Below are 27,961 nucleotides of genomic sequence, written 5' to 3'. Positions count from 1 at the left end.
AGGACTTTGATGGTTTTAGTGCGCAGGAGGAAGATGAAGAAGGCGATCAATAACTTTTCCTGGTAGGCTGCAGTATATATATTTTTTTTACCAGTCGTTAGGAGATATTGGAATGTTGTTCGTGCACCGTTCAGTAAAAAAGTATACGCAACGTAATTTGTGTGCTACCGATACGTATGTATATTTAAAAGTAGCTGTGTTACAGGCACTGTTCGAAAAAAAGCATTTGCAATATATATTTGTTTATGTTACCATACGGATTTAATTAAAAGTTAAAAAATCCTCACGTGTAATATCTTTCTGTGTAAATATCTCGTATTACAACGTGGGACACCTGCGGCTTAAAATCCGGTGCGGCTTGTACAAGTACAAAATTGATTTTCTTTCTAAAATTAGAGCGTGCGGCTTTTAATCAGGTGCGCTCTGTAGTCCGGAATCTACGGTTCTTGGTGAGTCTGAGAATTTACCAAAAGATAGGTCTCTCTAATGACCTTGTGTACAGTACAAGAATTTTCATGCTGCTGGGGAGCTCCAGGACTAAAAAAAAACTTCCAAATAACTAATCCTGCTTCCAGAGTTCTTGAGACGTGAAATTGTTGGGATTTTTAAAAAATTGTCAGTGAGATTTTCTAAATTTGTGAGCTAGCAGGCATTAACCTTAGCCCTAAGAGTAAAGGTAAATCAAATTTACTAGTTGTTTCCAGTCTGCCTAATATCAGTAGAAGCCAAATGAAACACACTTGAGTAAACTTGAACACCTGTACAACCTTAATACATTAAACATGGCCAGTTTAAATTCTGTTTGATACACTTTCTTGGCAAAACAAGTCTTGTTTTTGTATTAAGTACGCTTTGAGAGGAGTCAAGCACTTTGACTTGGTCTTGGTAATGCTAATTTGGAGAACATGTAGTCCACGGTTAGGTCTTGTAATCAGATGGCAGTGATAGTGGTAGAAAAGTACTGGGAATCGGGGAGAAACTGATGCCTATTGGTGAAGACTAGAGGTTGGCGCCCAATTGTCTGCTAATTTTGGGAGCCAAGGACTGGAGGCCTGGAGGCAGCCTGTCACTGGGGTTAGTGGCCTGTGTATGTGAGGGACAGGGATAATGAGAAAGGAGCTTGTTTTGCTGTGTCTTGTTATTGTGTTTTGTTGAACATTGTAGTCATGTGCTGTTGGCATTGGAATGCATAGCGATGCTTGCTGGTTGCCCTCTGTATATCTTTGGGTGTGCTTGGTTGTTAATGCAAACAACAGATTAAACTTTGTTGTGATATACATACAATAAATCCCAAATCTGATCTGAATTCAGCGTCGATGATTGTAGAAAAAGAGGATATTTTTGGATGATCCCATGTGCTGTTAATGAGTTAGTGTTGCAGGACTCTGAGAAGTATTTACATAAAAATATATAAAGAATATTTGGAAGTGTTTGGATCTGCAAAGTTCAAAGAAAATGTATTATCAAAGTACATCTATGTCCCCATATGCAGTCCTGAAATTTATTTCCTTGTGGGCATTCACAGTAAATACAACAAACACAATAGAATCAATGAGATGTTGAGCAAACAACCAATGTGCAAAAAATTACGAACTGTACAAATGCAAAAAGAAAGATTAAAAAGTTACAATAATAAATAAACAATAAATATCGAGACCGTGAGATGAAGAGTCCCTAGCAGTTAGTACATTGGTTGTGGGAATAGTTCAGTAATGGGGGAGTGAAATTATCCCCTCTGGTTCAAGAACCTGATGGTTGAGGGGTAATGATTGTTCTTGTGGGTCCTGAGGTTTCTGTGTCTTCCTGATGGCAGCAGTAAGAAGAGAGTATGGCCTGGATGGTGGAGGTCCTTGATGATGGATGCTGCTTTCCTGCGACAGCAGTCATGATGGGGAGGGCTTTAACCAAGATAGACTGGGCCATATTCACTTCTTTACAAAAAGAAGTGATTTCGGGCCGAGACCCTTCGTCAGGACATCTTAGCCCGAAACGTCGACAGTGCTTCTCCTTATAGATGCTGCCTGGCCTGCTGCGCTCCACCAGCATTTTGTGTGTGTTGTTTGAATTTCCAGCATCTGCAGATTTCCTCATATTTCCACTTCTTTATTTGGGATTTTTATTGGGGTTTCCATTCAGGCCATGATGAAATCAGTCAATGTATTACAAACAAGAGAAAGTCAACAGATGCTGGAAATGTACAGTCAATATACTGTCCTCTACACGTCTATGGATATTTGTCAGATTTTTAGATGTCATGCTGAATCTTTGTAAACTAGAGGTGCTGCTGTGCTTTCTTTGTATTGGCACTTGTGTGCTGGGCCCAGGACAGATCCTCTGAAATGATAACCCAAGGAATTTTAAAGTTGCCGACCCTTTCCACCCCTGATCCCCTGAGGAGAACTAGCTAATGGTTTCTTCCTCCTGAAGTCAATAATCATCTTCCTGGTCTTGCTGACATTGAATGAAAGGTTGTTGTTTTGGCACCATCAGCTAGATTTTCAGTCTTCCTTCTATATGTTGATTCATCACCACCTTTGATTTGTCCTACAACAATTTTGTCATCAACAACCTTGAATATGGTTTGGAGCTGTGCTTAGCCTCACGGTCATAAGTATAAAGCAGGTAGAGCAGAGGGCTAAACACACAGCTGGTGCACGTCTGCTGTTAGAGATTATGGAGATGTTGCCAATCCGAACTGATTGGGGTCTGCCAGTCGGGAAATAGAGGATCCAGTTGCACACTCACGTATTAAGCTTATTGATTAGTCTTGAGGGGATGATAGCATTGAATGCCGAGCTGTAGATAATGAAGAGCATCCTGATGTACATATCTTTGCTGTCGGCTGTTCCAGGGTTAAGTGAAGAGCCAATGAAATGGCATCTGCTGTTGATCTGTTATGATGGTAAGCAAATTAGAGCAGATCCAAGTCACTTCTCAGGTAGGAATTGATGTGTTGTTCACCAACTTCTTAAAGCACTGAATCACAATGGATGTTAGGGCTTCTGGGCAGTCATTGAGGCAGGTTACCATGCTTTTCTTGCGCACTAGTTTAAGTGACGTCTGCTTGAAGCAAGTAGGTAACTTAGACTGCCAAAGTGAGAGTTTAAAGATCTCAGTGAACGCTTCAGCCAGTTGATCAGCGTAAGTGTTTAGTACACAGCCAGGTACCCTATATAACCATATAACAATTACAGCACGGAAACAGGCCATCTCGGCCCTCCTAGTAGTCTGTGCCGAACTCTTAATCTCACCTAGTCCCACCTACCCCCACTCAGCCCATAACCCTCCACTCCTTTACTGTCCATATACCTATCCAATTTTACCTTAAATGACACAACTGAACTGGCCTCTACTACTTCTACAGGAAGCTCATTCCACACAGCTATCAATCTCTGAGTAAAGAAATACCCCCTCGTGTTTCCCTTAAACTTCTGCCCCCTAACTCTCAAATCATGTCCTCTCGTTTGAATCTCCCCTACTCTCAATGGAAACAGCCTATTCACGTCAACTCTATCTATCCCTCTCAAAATTTTAAATACCTCAATCAAAACCCCCCTCAACCTTCTACGCCCCAATGAATAGAGACCTAACTTGTTCAACCTTTCTCTGTAACTTAAGTGCTGAAACCCAGGTAACATCCTAGTAAATCGTCTCTGCACTCTCTCTAATTTATTGATATCTTTCCTTTAATTCGGTGACCAGAACTGTACACAATATTCCAAATTTGGCCTTACCAATGCCTTGTACAATTTTAACATTACATCCCAACTTCTGTACTCAATCTCTGATTTATAAAGGCCAGCGTTCCAAAAGCCTTCTTCACCACCCTATCTACATGAGACTCCACCTTCAGGGAACTATGCACTGTTATTCCTAGATCTCTCTGTTCCACTGCATTCCTCAATGCCCTACCATTTACCCTGTATGTTCTATTTGGATTATTCCTACCAAAATGTAGAACCTCACACTTCTCAACATTAAACTCCATCTGCCAATGTTCAGCCCATTCTTCTAACCGGCATAAATCTCCCTGCAAGCTTTGAAAACCCACCTCATTATCCACAACACCTACCTTAGTATCATCGGCATACTTACTAATCCATGAGCTGGTGAATATGAGCTGGATACTTTTCGTGAATTCATCCTCCTGAAGGAAGCCCTCAAATCAGCCTTGGAGACTAAAATTACAGGATAGTCATGTGCTGTGTTAACTTGTAAAAATGTCTTGATGTTTTGATAGTCAAAGCAAGCATAAAAGGCATTGAGCTCATTTGGGAGTGAAGCCTTGTCACCAATGTCATGGCTTTATTTTGTAAGAGTTATTAGCTTTCAAGCCCTGCCACCGGCTGTTGAATATCTTTCAGTAATTCAAGTTTGGTACAAAATTACCATTTCCACATAAGATTACTTTCCAGACATTGTACCTGGACCTCTTGTATTTAACTTGGTCACGAGACCTGAAATGCCACTGATTTGGCCCTCAGCAGTTAGTGTATCTAATGCTTCTGGTTAGGGATCTTATGGGGGCACTTGTCTGCGACTGTTTTTATAAAGTTTGTGACAACCTTGGTATATTCGTTCAGATTCTGTGAGTCCTTGAACAAAGTCCAATCTAGTGACTCGAAGCAATCCCATAGCCACTTCTCTGCATCTCGTGATCATCTCTTTATTGTTCTTGTCTCTGTAGTCTTGCTGTTGAGCCTCTTCCTGTATACCTGTAGAAGAATGACAGCCAGGTCATCAGATTTCCCAAAATACTGTTTAGGCAAAGAATGGTAGGTATTCTGAATTGTAGTATAGCAGTGGACAAGTGTGTTGGAGGTGATATGTTGATGGTAGCTTTGTAAAGCACTGCACAGCCATGGAAGGTATAATAATAATTGCAAAGAGGTTTGCCAGCAACATTCTGCATCTGTCATTGGCAAAGAGGTTGGACATTTGGGCCAGTAAGGCTATTCCTCAATCCTCGATCATTAGGCAAGTTAAGGATGTGCATAGTTATTAATCTCTCCCGAACAATCAAGATTAAAATCATGGCTGGACTAGGTAGTCTGTTGTCATTTGTGTTGATTGAGGAATAACTCTTAATTCTGAAAATTCATACTTGGTAAAATTAATGATGATTGTAGTCTCCAGGAAGGTGCAGGCTGACCATATCCGCATAGCTCCTATGAGTAGGCAGTGAGGGGCACCAAGTTTCTGGCAGTGTACCCAATGGATGCTCTCACTTGTTCCTACACAGCAGCATCTCCATTTCCTGAGGAGATTGAGGCACTTTATTCTATGGTCCCATCTTAAGCAATTTTTTCAAGAGCGCTGTAGAGAGTGTCCTGACCAGCTGCATCACCGATGGTTTGGGCATTGCAAGGCATCTGATTGCTAAGAGCCTACAAAGGATTGCGAGTATTGCTGATAGGATCATTGGGGTTTCTCTTTCACACATCAGATATTTATCAGGAGCACTGTGTATGCAGGGAGGGCCCTTGGCATTGTCAGTGATTCCTCCCATCCATCAACAATTCTTTGACCTTCTACCATCAGGGAGGATGTATTATTGCATTAGGATAAGAACTTGGTTACTTAGAGTGCCAGGCTTTAGATGTTTCAGAAAGGACAGGGAGGGAGGCAAAAGAGGTGGGGATGTGGTGCTGTTGATCAGAGGTAGTGTCACAGCTACAGAAAAGGAGAAAGTAATGGAGAGATTGTCTATTGAGTCTCTGGGTGGAAATTAGGAACAGGAAGGATCAATAACTTGACTGGGTGTTTTTTTTTAAATAGACCAGCCAATAAGTAACAAGGACATCAAGGAGCAGAAAGGGAGACAAATTCTGGAAAGGTGTAATAATAACAGGGTTGTTGTAGTGGGAGATTTTAATTTCCCAAATATTGATTGGCATCTCCCAAGAGGAAGGGGTTTAGATAGGGTGGAGTTTGTTAGGTGTGTTCGGGAAGGTTTCCTGACACAATATGTATATAAACCTGTGCTTGATCTGATATTGGGAAATGAACCTGGACAGGTGTCATGTCTCTCAGTGGGAGAGCATTTTGGAGATAGCGATGACAATTCTATTATTGGAGTATAAAAGTTGCATTGTTTGCTGTGTAACCAAAACTATGTAGACAGCTTTGAGCTTGCTATTTGCTATGCATGTATCCAATTTAGAAGGAGAATGAAATCTTAAGAATGTAGAAAATAATGGGGTGTTAATGAGAGGCTAGGTAAGAGATGTAGATTATAATGGTGTGTTAATGAGAGGTAGCTAAGAGATGTAGATTAGAACATGATTAAGTCAATGGGTAGAAACAATAATGGTGGATGTAATTGTGATACGCAACTGTAGACGCAACTGTAGACGGATTGGATATGCTAATGAACTAAACCAGGAGATTGCTATAAAAAATGCTATGTACAAGGATCGGTGGACAATCAGCGACTAGCTCAATAATTGTCTCAGCTTTGATTTGCAAATTAATGTTTAATACTTCTTGAAGAATCTTCTGCGTCTCCTGGTTGTTTGTGGGGCAAGAGAAACCACGACACTATCTCCTTTGCCATAGCAGAGAGAGGCATTGGAACAGACAAGTTAGGAAAGTGTTTAATTGGAGTAAGGGGAAATATGAAGCTATCAGGCAGGAACTTGGAAGCATAAATTGGGAACAGATGTTCTCGGAAATGTACAGCAGAAGTGTGGCAAATGTTCAGGGGATATTTGCGTGGAGTTCTGCAGGAACTGTGGTGTACAAAGGCTGTTGTAAATCTAGTCACGATGACAAGAAAAGCTTATGAAAGGCTCAAAAAACTAGATAATGATTGAGATCTAGAAGATTATAAGGCTAGCGGGAAGGGGTTTAAGAATGAAATTAGGAGAGCCAGAACGGGTGTTGAAAAGGCCTTGGCGAGCAGGATTAAGGAAAACGCCAAGGCATTCTACAAGTATGTGAAGAGCAAGAAGATGTGAGAGAATAGGACCGATCATGTGTGGCAGTGAAAAAGTGCGTATGGAACAGGAAGAGGTAGCAGAGTTACTTAATGAATACTTTGCTTCAGCATTCACTATGGAGAAGGATCTTGGCAGTTGTAGGGATGACTTGCAGCGGACTGAAAAGCTTGAGCATATAGACATTAAGGAAGAGGATGTGCTGGAGCATTTGGGAAACATCAAGTTGGATAAGTCACCCTGACTGGATGTACCCCAGGCTACAGTGGGAGGCGAGGGAGGAGATTGCTGAGCCTCTGGCAATGATCTTTGCATCATCAATGGGGGTGGGAGAGGTTCCCAGAGGATTGGAGGGTTGCGAATGTTGTTCCTTTATTTCAAGAAACGGAGTAGAGATGGCCCAGAAAATTACAGACTAGAGAGTCTTACTTCAGTGATTAGTAAGTTGATGGAGAAGATCCTGAGAGGCAGGATTTATGTTCATTTGCAGAAGCATAATATGGTTAGGAGTAGTCAGCATGGCTTTGTCAAAGGTGGATCGTGCCTTACGAGCCTGATTGAATTTTTTGAGGATGTGACTAAACGCATTGATGAAGGTAAAACAGTAGATGCAGTATGGATGGATTTCAGCAAGACATTTTCAGATCAGATAATGACAGCACAAAAGATCGTTTTATGTTTTCACCAGTTAAATTCTTCAAGCTCAGCCGGTGAGTGAACTTGGTCCCAACAGCAAGGGGAGAAGCGTCTCATCCCTCCAGTGGTTCATCAAGTTCATTGCCTTACATCAGAATTGTTACAATTTATAAGGCCTCTGATACAAAAGAACAATCATTTGATAGACACTCCAGCCACTTTAATTTAAAAAAGCAATGTCCTACCTGGTTTGGTAGAGCCAAAACGTTAATTACAAAGATAAGGACATCCACCAGATTTATGCTTTAATTAAGAATGGAATGTCCTGTCTAATTTCCACCAGGTATCACCTTTTGTCGAAATCAAAAGGTGTGAAAAATCAGGAGACATCTTATGTGGATCTGTGTGAACTTTAACCCTTATCTTGCTCCAAAGAAGCAGCTGTGAGACATTATTCAAACATGCTGCAGTCACTCACAAAATACACAGACATAGTCGGTACTTAACCCATTACTTACAGGAATCTGCGAATCCCCCAATTCCCTTAAACTTTATTTTGGGATCCAAAGGAACCTTGCTTTGTGGGTCCAGAATTGGCTTGTCCACAGAAGGCAAAGAGTGGTTGTAGACGGGTCATATTCTCTATGGAGGTAGGTGATCAGTGGTCTGCCTCAGGGACCCCTTCTCTTTGTGATTTTTATAAATGACCTGGATGAGGAGGTGGAGGGGTGGGTTAGTAAATTGCTGATGACACAAAGGTTGGGGGTGTTGTGGATAGTGTGGAGGGCTGTCAGAGGTTACAGTGGGACATTGATAGGATGCAAAACTGGGCTGAGAAATGGCAGATGGAGTTCAACACAGATAAGTGTGAAGTGGTTCATTTTGGTAGGTTAAATATGATGGCAGAATATAGTATTAATGGTAAGACTCTTGGCAGTATGGAGGATTGCTGTGGTTTTTCGTGCCCCACAAACGACCAGGAGACGCAGAAGATTCTTAAAGAAGTATTAAACTTTAATTTGCAAATCAAAGCTGAGACAGTCATTGAGCTAGTCGCTGATTGCCCACCTATCCTAGTGTGTAGCATTTTTTATAGCAATCTCCTGGTTTAGTTGCATTAGCATATCCAATCGGTCTATAGTTGCGTATCACACGTACATCCGCCACTATTGTTTCTACCTATTGACTTAATCATGTTCTAATCTACATCTCTTGGCTACCTCTCATTAATACACCATTGTCTTCTACATTCAATTGGATACATGCATAGCAAATAGCAAACTCAGACTACATAGTTTTGGTTACACAGTAAACAATGCAACTTTTATACTCCAATAGGATCAGAAGGATCTTGAGGTCCAAGTCCATAGGACGCTCAGAGTTGTGGTTAAGAAGGCGTGCGGTGTATTGGCCTTCATCAATCATGCAATTGAATTTAGGAGCCGACAGATAACGATGCAGCTATATAGAACCCTGGCCAGACCCCATTTGGAGTACTGTGCTCAGTTCTGGTCGCCTTACTACAGGAAGGATGTGCAGAGGAGATATACAAGGATGTTGCCTGGATTGGGGAGCATGCTTTATGAGAACAGGTTGAGTGAACTCGGTCTTTTCTCCTTGGAGTGACAGGTGGAGCTCCACACAGATAAGTGTGAGGTGGTTCATTTTGGTAGGTCAAATATGATGGCAGAATATAACATTAATGGTAAGACTCTTGGCAGTGCGGAGGACAAAAGGGATCTTGGGGTCTGAGTCCATAGGACATTCAAAGCTGCTTCACAGGTTGACTATGGTTAAGAAGGCATATGGTGCATTGGCCTTTATCAACTGTGGGATTGAGTTTAAGAGTTGGGAGGTAATGTTACAGCTTTATAGGACTCTGGTCAGACCCCACATGGTGTACTGTGCTCAGTTCTGGTCACCTCACTACAGGAAGGATGTGGAAAGTATAGAAAGGGTGCAGAGGAGATTTACAAGGATGTTGCCTGGATTGGGGAGCATGCCTTATGAGAATAGGTTGAGTGAACTCGGCCTTTTCTCCTTGGAGCGACAGAGGATAAGAGGTGACCTGATAGAGGTGTATAAGATGATGAGAGGCATTGATCATATGGATAGTCAGAGGCTTTTTCCCAGGGCTGAAATGGCTCACACGAGAGGGCACAGTTTTAAGGTGTATGGAAGTAGGTACAGAGGAGATGTCGGGGTAAATTTTTTATGCAGAGAGTGGTGAGTGTGTGGAATGTGCTGCCAGTGACGATGGTGGAGGTGGATACGATAGTCTTTTAAGAGACTCCTAGATAGGTACATGGAGCTTAGAAAAATAGAGGGCTATTTACTCTAGATAAATTACCCTAGATAATTTCTAAAGTAATTACATGTTCAGTATACATGTCCCCTACATGAGACTACTGAACTCCCTGCTACCACCCAGGTCTCATCATATATAGAGTGCCAGTGGTGTTACACTTTTTAACGTGTTGTAAATGCAGTTTATTATTGTTAATTTGTTTGTGGTAGTATTATTTTACGTGTAATGTATGTGAGATGTTGAATGTTGTGTACCTTGATCAGAGGAATGTTACTTTGGTGGTATACATGTGTATGGTTGAAAGACAAACTGAACTTAAAGGTGATGTACCCTCAGTTTAACTTTTTGCTGAATTCTTTTGGCTGAGCTCCATTTGGAATGTCAGACTAGGCTTTTATCATTGTGATCTGAATGAAATGGTAATTTCTTCACTATTTGGAATAGTTTTGATTTCAAACCAACCAATTAGGAGCTGTTTTAGAGCAGTGTTTTAATTTGTGTATTTTGTTTTACTTGTTTTGGTCTGGCTGGATGATATTATCTTATCACATTCCAAAGATTTGGGAATGTGATAAGGAAAAGCGTGGCAACTTTACTTGACTTTACTTTAGGCTCAGGAACAATTATTACCCCTCAGCCATCAGGCTCTTGATCTAGAAGGGGATAACTTCACTCAACACAACCTATGGACTCACTTTAAAGGACGCTTTATCTCACGTTCTTGATATTTATTGCTTTTTTCCTCTTTTGGTATTTGTGTAGTTTATTGTCTATCTACTGGGGATGGTCTTTCATTGAATTTATTGTTTCTTTGTATTTACTGTGAACACCTGCAAGGAAATGAATCTCAAGGTTTCAACTTGTGACTTATATGACCTTTGATAATAAAGCAAGATATTCGGTCCATCTGGTCTGTCAAACTATTATTCTTTCTAGTCCCATTAACCTCACCTGTACCATAACCCTCCATTCCCATCCTGTCCATATGCTTATCCAATCCTGTCTTGCCTGTTGAAATTAAACCTGACTCTATCATTTCTGCCGTCAGCTTGATCCACACGCTCACCACCCACTGAGTGAACAAGTTCCCCTTAAACATTTCACCTTTCACCCTTAATCTATGATCTATGTTTCTAATTTCTCCAACCTCAATGGAGAAAGTCTTCGTGTGGTACCCTATCCATACTCCTCATAATTTTGTACACCTCTGTCAAATCTCCCCTCATTCTCCTGCACTCCAGGGAATAAAGTCCTATTCAACCTTTCCCAATAACCCAGGACCTCAAGTCTTCGTAGCATTCTTGTAAATTTTCTCTGTATTCTTTCAATCTTTTTGTCATCTTTCTTGTAGGTAGGTGCTGAAAACTGCACACAATACTCCACATTAGGCCTCTGCAATATCTCACACAACTTAACTAACATCCCAACTCCTGTATGCAATACTTTGATTTATGAAGGCCAGTGTATTGAATATAGACTTTGGTGTTATGTTGAAGTTGCATACATATATAATGATAAATCTTGTTAGATCCTTGATGGTCTCATTAAAATATTAAAAAGTATCTTCTGGTGCTAGCATAAGAATGTTGGTAACATTGGGTGGCATGATAGTGTAGTGGTTAGTGTAACACTTCACAACGATTGCGGTGGAGGTTCAGTTTCCACCACTGTTTTTGAGGAATTTGTATGTTCTCCTCGTGACCATGTGGATTTCCTCCAGGTGTTCTGGTTTCCTTCCACGTTTCAAAGCCAAGCAGGTTAGAGTCAGTAAGTTGTGGACATGCTATGTTGTCCAACTCTTGTGGCTTGCCGTAGTACAAACCATACACTGTGGTTGTTGATAGAAATAGAGCATTTTACTGTATGTTATGTGACAAATAAAGCTAATCTCTGAACATTTGAAATCACTAACAACAAACATCAACAATGAAGCCCAGAGTTGGTGATTTCTGTTTTATCAGGTGGTGGTTAATTTGTATCTTATTTGTCCTGGTTTTGCATCATCTGATTTATTTTCACATTGACGGAAATCATTTGCATAGATGCCCAGGAACTGTTACCTTCAGTGAAACTTTGGGATTGGGTCAGGAACAACCTTTTGGAATTGAGAAGAGGAGGCAAGTGTAGTAAAGCTTGAGAATTATCACCTCAGCCTGTGGATGCCCAATTGCTGTGTTTATTTAAGCTGTATTAATGGACACCAAGGGAATTGAAAAACATTGGGACTGGGCAGAAAAACAAATAAGGCAGCATCAGCCAAGTCTTAAGGCAATGCCAAGCAGGCTCCATGAGCCTTGTGGTTGCTACTCTTTTCTCTTGTGTTGTGTTCTTATCTTTGAGTAATATAACAAACTTGAGGAATGAATACTTCTCAAGTATTTATTATTCATTTCTGGAATTTTCAACCAAATTCAGTGCCCCACATATGAGGACCCATTAACAGTTGTCTAAAGTAGAATAGACCTTTATAGTCAATGCTCAAAGCAGTGAGATGTAGTACTTCCTGATAGCTTTCCGGATTGGTCAAGCTATAATTTTAAGATCACCATCATCATTGTTGTTATGTCCTGTGTCATATGACTTAGGTGATTATGGTCCCATGATCATGATTGTTCTTGACAAATTTTTCTTCAGAAGTGGTTTGCTATTGCTTTTTTCTGGGCAGCATCTTTAAAAGACAGGTGACCCTAGACATTATCATTACTCTCCAGAGATTGTCTGTCTGGTGTCAGTAGTCACATAATCAGGACTTATGATATGCACAAGTGATAGCTGTGATAGCTATCCATATGACCATCCACCATCATCTCCCACAGCTTCAAGTGACTCTCATCGGGGGGGGGGGGGGCTAAGCAGGTGCTATTCCTTGCCCAAGGGTGACCTACAGGCTAGCAGAAGGAAGGAGTGCCTTACACTTCCTTTGATAAAGATGTATCTCCACCTGTTACGTATTCAGGCAACAATAAATATATGAGTTCGGCAAGGGATTTTATAACAAACAACACTGAAAACAAACCCCCCAAAAGTAAACAAACACTAATGTAACCGGAAATCAGCTGCTGTGCGGCAGCTTGAACAGTTCTTAAAGCGATGCAGCTCAAACAGTTCTTAAAGCGATGTTGCAAAAACAGTTCTTTAAGGTAGAATTGCCAAAAGTTCGAAATGCTCACAGTCCATTTAAAAGGAGAGACTTTATAAGACGATTTAAATTCTCTTTCATGTTGTTTTGCTTCAATCCCCGATGTCGAACTTCCCGTGAAGAATTTACGAAACTAAACGGCTTAAAGGCACTGACCTTTCCTTTATCACACTGTCCTCAATCTTCTGCTATCCCGCAGAGATTAACACGAGAACAGTCAATGAATTCCTTTCGAATAAGGATTAAATAAGGTCGAACCCATTTCACCGTCGAAATAGATTCTCCTTGATCTTTAACTCCCGAACTCCGATCTTCACTCTCCACTGATTCCCAACTAGCAGTATTGTAAAGAAATTGCTGGCAATGACCTTTTAAACTTTAGGCATTAGATAAAAACTTAATCCTTCAACTAAACTGCGTCATCACATTAAATCACGCAATGGCATGAAGTCAACATGGCAAATCCAGCCATGAACTGCCCCTCCTCACAGGGTGGTGTCTTCCTTTTATAACCTGTTTAAAAAAAACCTGTCACATGATCTCTACTGGTGGGAAAATGCCATCACTCCACCACCACAAGACCATTACCTCAAGTCCAGTATAGCTTCAACCCCAGTCACATGACAAGGGTACCACTGTCATGTCACGAGTACGTAACACACCCCATCACCTGTTTAAGATTATACCTCTTAATATTGACTCTTATTGGCAAAGGAGGTAGAATTTTAATGATCTACTATGAAGTTACAAAATACTGGAAATATTCAACTGTCAAGGCAAAATCTGTGGAGAAAAAAAAACAGCTAATGTTTCAGGTTGATGACTCAATCTGAAAGCTCAAAGTATATTATCAAAGTACATGTACTGTGTGTTATCATAGAAGAACGAGATTCTTTTTCTTGTAAGGAATTACAGAGGGGGGAAAGGAATACAATATAATTTTAGAAAAAAACTACATAAACATTTACACTGGCAAAGAATCAATGTGCAAAAAGACATACTGTATCATAAAAATAATACCGGGGGGGTGGGGTGAGTTGTAAAGAGTCATTGAAAGTTAGTCTGTAGGTTGTAGAATCATTTCAGAATAGTGGTGAAAGAAATGATCTACACCGATTCAGCAGCATGATGGTTGAAACCTATTTCACTGATTTAATTAGGTCAACCTATGCATTGCCAAAGGAATAAAATTTAACATTTGCTGCCAGTTTGTTTGTTGAGAAGTTATTAGTAGATGTACATGAATGAGGTACCCATGGCAAAGTATTGCTAGCATGTTTCCTACCTGTTTCTGCACTATCTACTTTATTCATTTGATTTGGCTAAAGGATTCCAGGCTGCTTGTTTTAGCAAGGGAGTAATTCTAGCTCTGTGTCTCTCCACAGATCACACGCGATGTAATGTGTGGATTCTGGATGGCGAGCTGTACCATAAGGGCCTTCTTAAGTTTGCGGTTTCTGCGGAAAATTTGAAGAATACTTTAGCTGTCTTTGTGGCAGACATGGCCAGGCCTTGGACTATCATGGATTCATTGCAGAAATGGGCGAGCGTTTTGCGTGAACACATTGACAAACTGAAGATTCCACCTGAGGAACTGAAGGAAATGGAACAGAAGAGTGAGTATGAGATTGTATTCCTAAAATTGGAACAAGGAATGCTTTGCATAGCTTGTGGTACATTTTGGAATGTGTAGAATGCACTGAATGGAATGGTGTTGATATTTTGTTCGTTTACAAGGTGTCACCTCAATTGGTCTGTGGCTAGACTACAAATGGTCCTGGTATTAATTTTTACATTTCTGTCTATAGTATGACCCATTGTGCATCTACTGCTTACAGTGAGGAGTGGATGAATTTCAAGTGCGGTGTAATCAGTCAGTTAGGAACAGGTTGACTATATTATCCGGTACATTTGTTGAGCTAATGGAGAGTATGAGAGGCAGTGAGCATTGGGAAATGCCTATCCCTCTGCCTCTCCTGCCTTCTCTGGGAGATTAATTGACAGACATTATTATTCTGTAAGATTAAGGAAGTGGGCACTTTTTTAGTCAAGAGGTTGTATGGTGTAAATGATATGACAAATTTAGTAGTCTTAATGATAGAACTCTTTTCAATGTTGCATTTTTTCTTTGTGATATTGGATTATGGTAATAAAGTTGGAAATTTATAATTGTGGGTTTGGCCTGATGGTATAGGTATTTATCAGGCAGATGGGATTTGTCAGCCATGGTTGGCAGCTCATCTAGGACTCTGATCTCAAACCTTTGCTTCTTTGTGCCTATACCCACTCATAGGGAAGGCTTCAGGAGTAAACCCTGAGGGAAATCTGGAGCTGGAGTTCCTGAGGTAGTCCGATGTTAAGTTCAATACTGACTAGCAGCTCCGTGATACCAATGGGTGTCGAACTGTGTCAGTCTTTGTGTTGCTTTGGATTCATCAGCTATGTGGAGGGGGGAGCCTGTTGCATGGGCCACAGCTAGGACGTAACATCCATGGTCAGCCCCAAACAAGAGTGTCCTATAATTAGTATCTAACTGGCAATGCCAGGACTGTATTTGTTAAGTTGAATTAACTTATAACTAATGGGCTGAGACCTTATGAAGACGCTTTGGACCGTGATCAGGCATGGGGAATGTGGTTCTGAGTCTGCAAAGCTCATCTTCAATTTACAGTTGTGTGGTTGTGTTCTTAGTGGTTGTACCAGGTATAGTGCTAATATGGGCTCTGTAGAGAGAGGGGTCAACGGCAAGGAAGTGATGGGTATCGGAAGAAAGTAATTGGTGAAGAACCAAAACTAATGGGGAAGAAGTTTTTATGCATTCAGTTGTTAAGGTTTGGAATTCATTGTTTTTTTAAAAAAAAGTAAAGAACTGGGTCAGTGTACGAAAGGGCAAAATTGGAAGCTCAGGGAAAGGGCAGGTGTTCGGGACTAACACACAGCAGACTGAAAGCTTCTATGGAGAGAAGTTAAGAGTTGTAATTTTGGGCTGAGACATTTATCAGGGCATATGATCAATCATGAGTGTTGATAAAGGGTCTCAGTGTGAAATGCTGACTGCTCCTTTCCCTCCCTAGATGCTGCTTGAATCCAGCATTGAGTTGCTTCAGCATTGTGTGTCAGATGTTTGGGACTAGCTGCATTATTTGTGCATTGAATTGTCTGGATTTGAAGCTAAGTGACCACTTGTGATTTTTGTGACTAAATCAGCAAGTTCTCTTGCATGACTGTATTGTTTGATAATGACTGTGATGCAGAGATTAGATGTTCAGCCTCATCATTTATTTTTAAACTACAGACTCTGTTGTAATGTGTGAGGTGGTTATTCTTACTTATAACCATGATATTTCCTTGAAGAGGTTTTGTTCAATAGATTTGCAGCCGAGCCCATGGGGATGATTTTGTAAGGCAGCTTTCACCACTGTTGGCTTTGGTATAAATTGCAGGTCACAGTATGGGTAAACACATCACATGTCTCCTGGAACATAGAACGTACAACATAGAACAGGACAGCACAGTATAGACTGTTCAGCTCACAATGTTGTGCTGACCTTTTAACCTACTCCAAGGTCAATTTAACCATTCTCTCCCACCTAAACCTTTATTTCATCCATGGGCATGTATGAGAGATCCTTAAATATCCCCAATATATCTGTCTCTATCATCACCCCTGGCAGTGCATTCCACACAGATTCTTATTCCCCCTCCACTTAACTTAGTTATGGCCCCTCATGCCAGCTACTTCTGGAAGCCTGACAACTCTGCTTATTCTTTTTGTTTAAACTAAACTAACTGCCACATAACTTAATGTTCATAATGCAAATATTGAATCGTATGCTGCATAAGTACCCATTACCCACTGTTTGCATTTATTCACTTCCTATCTTCCCAATTAAAAGTTTATTTTATTATCCAGAATACAACTCAGATTTGACTTCTATAGATAGCCATAAAATACAGAAAACCATAGAAGTAGTTGAAAGGAAGATATCAAAACCCCCTTAACTCACAAGAAGAAAAAGAAACTAAACTTGTCAACTTCTCTCTCTCTCTCTCTCTCTCTCTCACACACACACACACACACACACACACACACACACACACACACACACACACACACACACACACACACCCCCCCCCCCCCAAGCCCTAGCTGCCAATCAGCAACAAGAAAGAATGGGCGAGAACACGAAAAAAACATAGAACTGAAAAAGGCCACTGTGAACTACAGTCCAATCCATAAATGTCGATTTTGATAACATCTCCGAGAGCACCACGACCCAGCGACCCCTCCAAAGGAAGTGACAGCAATACATTTGCATGTATTCAGCATCTATGTGGTCATGCATTTTCTATAATAATATGGGAGTGTGCTGTAGAGCCTGGTTCCTGATGATGTTGTGTAGGAGCTATCATCCTATTTGTTTCATTCTGTCCCTTCCTTTCATATGCCATAAAGGAGAAACTACTCAGTGGTCACTTTATCAGGTGTACCTGTAAATCTGCTTGTTTAATGCAAATACCTCTCTCCCAATCATGTGACTAGAACTCAATGCATAAAAGCATGCAGACATGGTCAAGAGGTTCATTTGTAGTTCTGTGGACAAAAGTAGCATGTTAATGAGACAGGTCAATGGAGGCTGGTTCAAGCTGACAGGAAGGTGACAGTAACTCAAATAACCATCTGTTACAACAGTAGTGAGCAGTGTGTGAATGCACAACACACTGAACCTTGAAGCAGATGGGCTACAGCAACAGAAGACCATGAACATACTCAGTGGTATCTAATGAAGTGGCCACTGAGTATATTGAGGACTAGTGTGTTCTGAAAGCAGTGAAGAGGGTAATAGAAGCTGGTTAATGATTTAGCTGATTTCACTCACTGACTGTGTGGTGCTGATCTTGTACTAACCATTAATCAGTACTTGGTGTCTAATAGATTTGTGTAGTATTTTAAAAGGCACATAGTGTTTACCTCAAATCTATTTCATGCAAAATTGAATTCTTCTTTGACTGTTGTGTAGTTCATCTTTTCTTTGATGTTTTGAAATGGATGTATCAGTTGATTTCTCTTGTATTGCACTTCTACAATGTTAGTGTTCTGTATTTGTAGTGAATTGGCTGTGAATTCAAGTTCTATTCCTGAGATTTGAGTTCACAATTAAAACTTAAAGTAAATTTATCATGGAAGTATGTATATGTCACCATATACAAACCTGAGATTAATTTTCTTGCAGGCGTACACAGTAAAAAGAAATCCAATAGCATAGTTGAAAAGCTACACACAAAGACTGACAATCAGTATGCAAAAGGAAAGTTGTGCAAATAGTAAGAAAAATATATAATATAAATAAATAATACCAAGAACATGAGTTTCTAGAGCCCTTGAAAGCATTCATAGGTTGTGGATTCAGTTCAGAGTTGAGGTGATTGAAGATACCCTTGGGGGGTATATTTGGTGTCCAGAGAGGGGTAGCACCTCTAGGTGAATGGGCTTATTGTGTCCATTCGGGGTAGTTCACTCACCTTTGGGACCCACCAGACTCTGCTCTCACCTGTAACTGCAAGTAGCTGCAAACAACAGTGACTGGCAACCAGAAGGTATCTTAAATCACGTCGACTCAACTGAATCCACAAATATGGGATGCGTTCAAGGACTCTAGAAACTCATGTTCACATTACATTAGTCCTTGGATTAAAAGAATTTCACTGACTGTGGGAGTCAGACATCACAAAACATGATTCATAAACTAAAAGGTATTCGGTTTGTATTTATACACAAGATCCTAGTAACCATGGATCTGCCAATTTAACTGTTACCTCTGTAATGCAGTGGATAGGATGTAGCTGTCACTAGCAGAGACAGACAAAAATTTTAGAGGTCTAAATTATCTGGATCATTGAAGTAATCTGAGAGTTATCCTGTTTCACTCCTGTGTCAAAATAATTATAAAAGCATGTTTATTAGGTACTGTGATTGTACTGGCCTCTTTCAATTCTTACCAGTGCAATCTGTGGCAATTGTAAAGCAAAAGCTGATGACATTTTTTTTCTGGCCCTAAGGTGAGATTTGTTGCTGCCTCTGTCTATACAGATTGTGTCTTTTCAACGTAGGACAATGTCTTAATCCAGTGTAAACTATCAAAGATGGAGTAAATATTGGTTTATTATTGTCATATATTACCAGATACAATGAAAAGTTTGTCTGCATGCCATCCAGACAGATCACTCTGTGCATGTTACCATCAACGTGGTGATAAGGAAAACAGAATTTTAAAAATAGCGTTACATTTACTGAGAATGTGCAAGGACCATGACAAGCTGGACTGGGAGATCAAGGGCTCATCTTTTAGCCTGTGAGAGGCCTGTTCGGGAGTCTGATAACAACAGGATGAAGCTGTCCGTGAGCCTGGTGGTACATGCTATTCTTCGTCACCTTTTGAGTTTTTATGGTGGTTGGCCAACAGTTTTAAGGTGCATTACCGGACTAGAGTGTGGGTCAGGGTATCTAAAACCTATGTATTATATATGTATCAAATTCTATAAAATAGACCTGTGTTCTTAAGGAACAGCATTATATATTTAAAGCAATAATCCTGGGTACATGCTATTAATCTTCTGTATCTACTGCCCAATGGGAGGGAGAAGAAAAGACAATGATTGGGGTAGGAGGACTTGCCCCATGTATAAAGATAAACTTGTCTTACACTGTCCTGTCATGGATCCTATTGATTTGCTGACGTGATTCTCTTTGAGCTCAATAACAAAAGATTTTTTCAGGGCAGCAATGAGTGAAGATGTCTATTAGTCTGCAACAGTTTGAATAACTTGATGGTGCCATGTTAGCATAGTGGTTAATTACAGCCAGTGGTTTGATTTACAGGACAATAGAGGCATGGTGTAGTTAAAACAGGAAGCAACAAATACTGGACTGGAAGTGTTGTATTTGAACGCTTGCAGCATAAAAAATAAAATGGACGATCTTGAAATTCAGCTGCAGATTGGCAAGTATGACGCTGTGGCCATCTCTGAAACTTGGCTAAAGGACGGCTGCCATTGGGAGCTGAATGTACAAGGATATACAGTGTATCGGAAAGATAGGTTAGTAGGCAGAGTGGGTGATGTGACTCTGTGTATCAGAAATAATACTAAATCATTAAAAAGGAATGACATAGTATCAGAAGGTGTAGAGTCTCCATGGGTTGAGTTAAGAAATGCCAAGGATAAAAGGACCCTAATGGCAGTTGTATGCAGGCCTCCAACAGTAGCTGGGCTGTGGATTACAAATTACAGCAGGAGATAGAAAAGGTGTGTCAGAAGGGCAATGTCCTGATAATTGTTGCAGATTTTAACATGAAAGTGGATTGGGAGAGCCAGGCCAGTTCTGGACCTCGAGAGAGAATTTGTAAAATGTCTTAAGAGATGGTTTTTTAGAACAGCTTGTTGTTGAGCCCACCAGAGGATCGGATGTGTTGGATTGGGTGTTGTGCAATGATCCGGAGGGTGAACAGAGAGCTTAAGGTTAAGGAACCCATAAGGAACAGTGATCACAATATGATCGAGTTCACTTTGAAATTTGAGAAGGAGAAACTACATTCCAACGTGTCAGTATTTCTGTGGAATAAAGGAAATTAAAATGGCATGAGAAGGGAACTTGCCAAGGTTGACTGGAAAGGGACACTTGCAGGAAGGACAGCAGAGCAGGAGCTGGAGTTTCTGTGAAAAATGAGGGAAGTGCAAGACGAATGTATTCTAAATAAACTTTTGAATGAAAGAAGGACACTACCATGGCTGACAAGTGAAGTCAGAGCCAAAGTAAAAGCAAAAGAGAGGGCATACAAGGAAGCCAAAGCTAGTGGGGAGACGGAATATTAGGAAGCTTTTAAAAACTTCCAGAAGGAAAGAAGGTCATTTGGAAGGAAAAGATGAATTATGAAAGGAAGCTGGCGACTAATATCAAAGAAGATACTAAAAGCTTTTTTTAAGTATATAAAGGTTGCAAGAGAGTTGAGGGTAGATATAGGACCAATAGAAAATGACGCTGGAGATGTTGTAATGAAAGACATGGAGATGGCAGAGCTATTTTGCATTGGTCTTCGCAGTGGAAGACATCTGCAGTATACCGGACATTCAAGAGTGTCAGGGAAGTAAAGTACGTGCAGTGAAAATTATGACTCAGAAGGTGCTCAGGAAGCTTAATAGTCTGAGGGTGGATAAATCATCTGGACCTGATGGAATGCACCTTCGGGTTCTGGAGGATGTAGCTGGAGAGATTGCGGAGGCATTAACAGTGATCTTCCAAGAATTGATAGATTCTGGCATTGTACCGGATGACTGGAAAATTGCAAACATTACTCCGCTGTTTAAGAAGGATGGGAGGCAGCAGAAAGAAAACTATAGACCTGTCAGCCTGACATCAGTGTTTGGGATGTTGTTGGAATTGATCGTTAGGGATGAAATTATGGAATAACTGGAAGCACATGGCAAGATAGGCCAAAGCTGGCATGGTTTCCTGAAAAGAAAATCCTGTCTGACTAACCTACAGCAATTTTCTGAGCAAATTATAAGCAGGGTAGACAAAGGAGATGCAGTAGATGTAGTGTACTTGGATTTTCAGAAGGCCTTTGACAAGGTGCCGCACAGGAAGCAGCTTAGCCAGATAAGAGCCCATGGAATTACAGAGGAGTTACTAGCATGGGTGGAGCATTAGTTGATAGGCAGAAAACAGTGGGAATAAAAGGATCCTATTCTGGCTGGCTGCCGGTTACCAGTGGAGTTCCACAGTGGTTGGTGCTGGGCCTGCTGCTTTTTATGATGTATGTCAATGATTTGGACTATGGGATTAATGGATTTGTGGCTGAATTTGCTGATGATACAAAGATAGGTTGAGGAGCAGGCAGTGCTGAGGAAACAGAGAGCCTGCAGAGAGACTTAGATAGTTCAGGGGAATGGGTAAAGAAGTGGCAAATGAAATACAATGTTGGAAAGTGTATGGTCATGCACTTTGGAAGAAATAAACAAACAGACTATTATTTAGAATGGGAGGGAATTCAAACTGCAGCAATGCAAAGAGACTTGGAAGTTCTTGTGCAGGATATGCTAAAGGTTAACCTCCAGGTTGAGTCGGTTGTGGAGAAGGTGAATGCAATGTTGGCATTCATTTCTAGAGGTATAGAATATAAGAGCAGGGATGTGATGTTGAGGCTCTATAAGGCACTTGTGAGACCACACTTAAGAGTATTATGTGCCGTTTTAGGCTCCTTATTTTTGAAGAGATCTACTGACATTGGAGAGGGTTCAGAGAAGATTTACGAGAATGATTCCAGTAATGAAAGGATTACCATATGAGGAATGTCTGGCAGCTCTTGGGCTGTATTCCCTGGAGTTCAGGGCCTAAACAGATTAGATATGGAAAAGTTATTTCCCATGGTGTGGGGGAGGGTCTTGGACAAGAGGGTGTGAATTCGTGATTGAAGGATGTCCATTTAGAACAGAGATGTGAAGAAATTAGTCAGAGTAATCTGTGGAATTTGTTGCCATTAGCAACTGTGGAGGCCAAGTTATTGGGTGCATTTAAGGCAGAGGTAGATGGGTGCTTGATTAGCCAGGGTATCAAAGGGAATGGGGAGAAGGTGGGGGGGGGTGATGACTGGAAGAATTGGATCAGCCCATAATTAAATGATGGAGCAAACTCGATGGGCAGAATGGCCTACTGCTCCTGTTTATTATGGTTAGCACGATGCTATTACAGCTCCCGGTGTCAGAGTTCAGAAGTTCAATTTTGGCTCTTTCTGTGCGCATGTGGTTCCTCCAGGTGCTCCACATTTCTTCCACAGACCAAAGACATACTGAATAGGTTAATTGGTCATTGTAAATTGTTAGGGGTTAAATCGGCGCATTGCTGGGAAACATGACGCAGTGGGCTGGAAAGTTCTGGTCTTTGTTGTATCTCTAAATAAAAAATACATGATAAATAAAACTTGTAAGCACTGTGATGGGCAGTTGATGTTCCAAATGGGAATTGAAACTCTGTACTGTGTATTTTTGAACAGCTTCATCCCGTTACAGCCCTTCTTTTCTGTATGGATGCCTGGTTGAGGTCTGTCAGCATTCATGAAGGTGAGGGTTAGGTATTTCAATAATGGATGTGGTTTGCTCAATTTGGGCAGTTTTCAGGACTCTGGTGTCGTGCAATACTGATTTCATTCTTGAGGAAGCACAGAATATAATTGAAATCAGGCAAGATGCCATCAGTGGAATAGGAGAGTAATCTCCTGCCTGCTCCACAATTTTGTTTGTTCTTTGCCGCTACTCCATTTACCAACATTTTCTCTCCTCATCTTGTTTAGTGAATTTTAGGAGTGAAGGGTAGGAATGTTACAAATTTCAATTTAGACTCTGTGTAATGCAGCATGAATAAAGGCCCTTCAGCCCAACCAGTCTATGCCAATCAAGATGCCCACCTATCTTGTCCTAATTTTCTCTAAGTCACACACCTCCAGGTACCTTTAAGTGCTACTACTGTATCTGCTTCAACCACTTCCTCTGGCAGCTTGTTCCATACACCTACCACCCTCTGCATGGAAAACTTGCCCCTCAGGCACCTTTTGAACCTTCCCCGCTCACATTAAATCTATGCCTTCTAGATTTCCACTCCCTTACCCTAGGTGGATGAGACTACTAACATCCACCTTTTCTATGCCTTTCCAATAAGCTCACCCCTCATTCCCCTATGTTCCAAGGAATAAGGACCTATCCTAGCCAACTTCTCCCTATAACTCAAGCCCTCTCGCCTGGCAATGTATTTGAAAATCTTTTCTGCACTCTTTCCACATGTTTCCTGTAATAGGGTGATTAAAGCTGTGCACAGTGCTTCATGTGGCCTCAGCAATGACAACATAATGTCCCAACTCATTACACTATGCCTGTTGGACAAAGTCCAGCTTGCTACATGCCCTTTTCACCTGTCTAGCTGTGGTATTATTTTCAATGAACTATGCACTTGAACTCCCTATGTCTCTGTTCATTTCAATCCCCTGGTGTTCTACCATTCATGGTATAAGTCCTACAGTGGTTTGACTTCCCAGAATGCATCACCTCACATGCCTGTGTTCAGATCTATTTGCCAGTCCTCTGCCTGCATTCCTAATTGATCAAAATCCCCTTTAATCGACAATAACCTTCTTCAGTATCCCTCATTCAGTATTCATCTTGTCTGTATCCCAGAAGAGATCCCAATTATCCAAGAACCTGAATCCCTGCTTCCTGTAGCCACTCCTCAACTATTAAGTCATATGGCTTATCTTTCTATTTCTGACCTTTCTTGCATGTGGTATCAGGAAATTAGGTCCTGTTTCTTTTCTTTCTCTCCCCCCTCTCCCCCCTCTCCCCCCTCTCCCCCCTCTCCCCCCTCTCCCCCCTCTCCCCCCTCTCCCCCCTCTCCCCCCTCTCCCCCCTCTCCCCCCTCTCCCCCCTCTCCCCCCTCTCCCCCCTCTCCCCCCTCTCCCCCCTCTCCCCCCTCTCCCCCCTCTCCAGCTGTAGCAGCCAAAACAACAAACTTCCAAGTGTTGCTGTGTCTGTTGCTGAATTGTCTCACTGGTTCAATAAAAAGCTACTGTCTGGCAGTCTTAACGGAGCCTCCCCTCCAACAGTGTTGGCTCCAGGGAGTGCTGGCAGTAGGAACCTCCCCACCAAGTGCTGCCTGCAGCACTTTTCACAGCAGCTTCTCATTTAATGAGTTCAGGATACGAGCTTCTGGGCATGTGCAATGGAAGTCTTAGTAGCCTCCTCAATCTGAAGCTTTCTTTTAACATCATTCAAAGTTCAAAGTATGTGTACCACATTCAACCATGAGATTCATCTACTTGCAGGAAAAATAAAAAAAACACAATTGAATTCATGGAAACCCCTCATACCACAAAAACAGTCATGCATTCAACATATCATGCAAACAATAAAATAAGAGAAAGCAAACAATCCACAGAACATGAACTGTGAAGTCCCTGTCTGTAAGCACATCCATGATCAGAACCACTGAGGCGAGTGCTGAAGAGTTGTTTCAGCACTAAGGTGAATAAAGCCTCATAGAGCAGAGAGCTGAACACTGATTCATCCTTTGCTCTCATCCTTGACGCCTTGATCTTTTTAATCTGGCTCAGCGCTTAAATCAGCGGAACATCACTCCTCTGTCTAAAGCTCCACTTAAGGTGTTAATGTTAATATGCTTCCACATTACTTATACACAGTGCTGTAAGTTTCATATTCAACTCAGTTTACTGGCTCCTGTTCTTCACAGCTGCTCTGCCCACATCCTTCGCCTTACCATACCTTTTCAGCATGGTAGCACTGTGGCCCCTCTGGTCCAAAGGGCCTGCACCACCCAATTACATCCATGTGACCAATTGACCAACTAGCCTTGTATATTCAAGTTCCAGTTTAACTGTCGTACACAGGAAAACGGCCAAATGAAACAGTGTTCCTCTGGGCTAAGGTGCAGGACACATAACCAACAGTTGCACACGGCACATGTAATTACGATGGCAGAAAAACATAGTTATCAAAAAATACTATTATAGCTCACCCCTGAATGTCATGGCCTGTAGATTAATGGTGCATGAATGTTGTCCTGGGACCATGTTTCTGCAGGAGCAGCCCACAGTAGTTCCTCATATCGCGCAACACAGCCACAAAGGCAATCCAGCTTGCCTCTCACCCAGAGAATCAGCTGTGTCCGAGCACCCTGAGGAAACCATGTGGTCGCTGGGAAAGTTCCTTACAGACAATGATGAAATTGAGCCCGTGCCGCTGGCGCTCTAATGGCGTTACGCTCACTGCTGCACTACTCTTTTGTACTTATTTCTTGAAGTAAAGTCCACACTGTTGCCCTTTGAGCTGCTGATTCTATTTAAAGAAAACACTTTTTTTTTCCAATTTTATCCTTGGATATAAATTTGTGCATGATTATACTTGGCTGAGCAGCAGGAACCCACAGCACCTATTCTGCAGAAAGTATCCTAGACTTGACACTTGACTATTCAAAGCTTTCTGTTCCGATATTTTCCCCCAAATCCAGGGATCATCATAGTGATGACCCATAGAAATTTGTTCCTCTGCTTATTTCCACAAGTGTCCCTTAATTACTTTTTTTTTATTGTTTTGGATATAATTGATAGCTGGGTTGGGTTATAGTGTCCTTTCAGTAAAACAGTAGTGTAGTAGGTTAGCACGACGATTTACAGCACTAGCGATCCAGCTTCAATCCCATAGTTCTCTGTAAGGATTATATATGGTCTCCCCTTGACCATGTGGGTTTTGTCTAGTGTTCTGGATTCCTCCCACAGTCGAAAGATGCAACTGTTGGTAGGTTAATTGGTCAATATAAATTGTCCAGTGATCAGGCTCAGCTTAAATTGGAGGTTGCTGGATGACACTTTATCTCAATCAATCAATAAATAAATAAAATTACTGATGGCTTAAGTTAGTGGATCATCACTCTTTAAGAGGCAAGTTCAAAGTCAGCTTTATACTGTGGGCCTGGGCTCAGAAATGCAGTCAGGTTTTCTTTAAGTGACTTCATAACCAGATAGTCTTGTACAACAATTTACTATTCCTGATATCTTTTCCAGATGTAATAATTCAATAGGAGTGGCTTAGCTTCTAGTGCCCCTAGGGACCCAGACTCAATCTGTAAGGAACTTGCATCTCTTCCCCCTTAGCAATGATGTACAGATTAATTATATACTGTGAAATACCCTTTGTTTGGGTAAGTCTGGCAGAAGGAAAAGGACATTTATAGACAGAACTAGTGAGAATGGGATTGTTCTGCTAGAAACTGGCATGGAGCTGATCAACGTCATGTTGTCTCATGCTTTGGAATGTTGCTAGACCATCATATCCAACATTAGCAGGAGACCTGCAGGAGAGTTTGTAAAGTAGAAAAGTTGTTGCACTGGGGCAATTCCAGTCTCTCAACCTCAGAAATCTGGTTCCAGTAGTACTGAGTAGTCGTCACTACTGGGATCTTCCTTGGTTGCAGTGACTGTCTGTGACTACTGTGCTTCATCGTGCCCTTCGCTGTCCAAGAAGCATTGCAGAATTGCCTTTGTTGATGTTGGATCTCACTGTTGTTCTCACCTGCCCAGTCCATCAGAGCTGACTTCACATGGTAGGACATGTGTGTCACTCTCTCACTAGGGTAGGATGTCCGGCAGCTGCCCTCACCTGGTCTAGCCAGCTGTTGAAGTGGTGTACCAGGGTGTGGCCGCCATCGCATATAATCAGTTACTTGGAGCCACAGGTGAGAGCTGAGTATGGGCCCAAAGGTGAGTGAATTGCTCCAGAATGGACATGACAAGACCTTTCACCAGAGGTGCTACACTTCCTGGACATCCATGTATGTAGTATGTGAATATTACTGTATATTTCCCGTCTGCCCTAGTGGAGTTTGATCACCTGTCTCTAGCTCACTCTGGACTGTGGATTAGTTCAGTAAACTAATCACTGTGGTGCCAGTGATAAACTCCAACTGTTGTTCCTTCGGAACATGTTTGGGATAGGGAATTGAATCCGGAAAGAGCTGTCATTTGTACCATGACTTCTGTCCCTCAAGAAACTTCCACTGGATGGCGCTGGGGTGAGTCCGTTCACTTGCTGTGTTCTCACTGACTGGAGAGGTTTACATGTTTTGACAACTGCATGCATTCAGAAAATCTTTGGTAATGTGCTCAAGACCATGCAGATTTTCCCAGTCGTGTAAAAGATTTTTGCATAGTAGCAGGTCAGTATAGGTTACCAGCTCCTCAGGGTAATTGTTTTATATGGAATGGTAGATACATACTTGGATTTCCTCACTAGGAAAGATGAGCTCATTCTTTCTACACACAAAGCTTGTATTGACTGCAGTATACTGGGTGCCAAGGAGATGACATCATATGCAGTCTTTGC

The 27,961-nt window shown here is 41.4% G+C and overlaps 1 protein-coding gene across 2 annotated transcripts in view; it reads left to right on the top strand.

Annotated features, from left to right (window-relative positions):
• dync1li2 (dynein, cytoplasmic 1, light intermediate chain 2) overlaps positions 1–27,961 on the top strand; it is a 147,806-nt gene that overhangs the window by 21,162 nt on the left and 98,683 nt on the right. The window contains exon 4 of one of the 2 annotated variants that reach the window (XM_059993298.1): positions 14,407–14,637. The exons of the other annotated variant lie outside the window; for it this stretch is intronic. Within the exon in view, the coding sequence (XP_059849281.1) occupies positions 14,407–14,637 (231 nt within the window). The remainder of the gene's footprint in view (positions 1–14,406; positions 14,638–27,961) is intronic. 2 annotated transcript variants of the gene reach the window in all.

The sequence above is a fragment of the Hypanus sabinus genome, chromosome 17 (genome assembly GCF_030144855.1).
Source record: "Hypanus sabinus isolate sHypSab1 chromosome 17, sHypSab1.hap1, whole genome shotgun sequence".
Lineage (NCBI taxonomy): Eukaryota > Metazoa > Chordata > Chondrichthyes > Myliobatiformes > Dasyatidae > Hypanus > Hypanus sabinus.
This window is presented reverse-complemented; position numbering and strand designations above follow the sequence as displayed.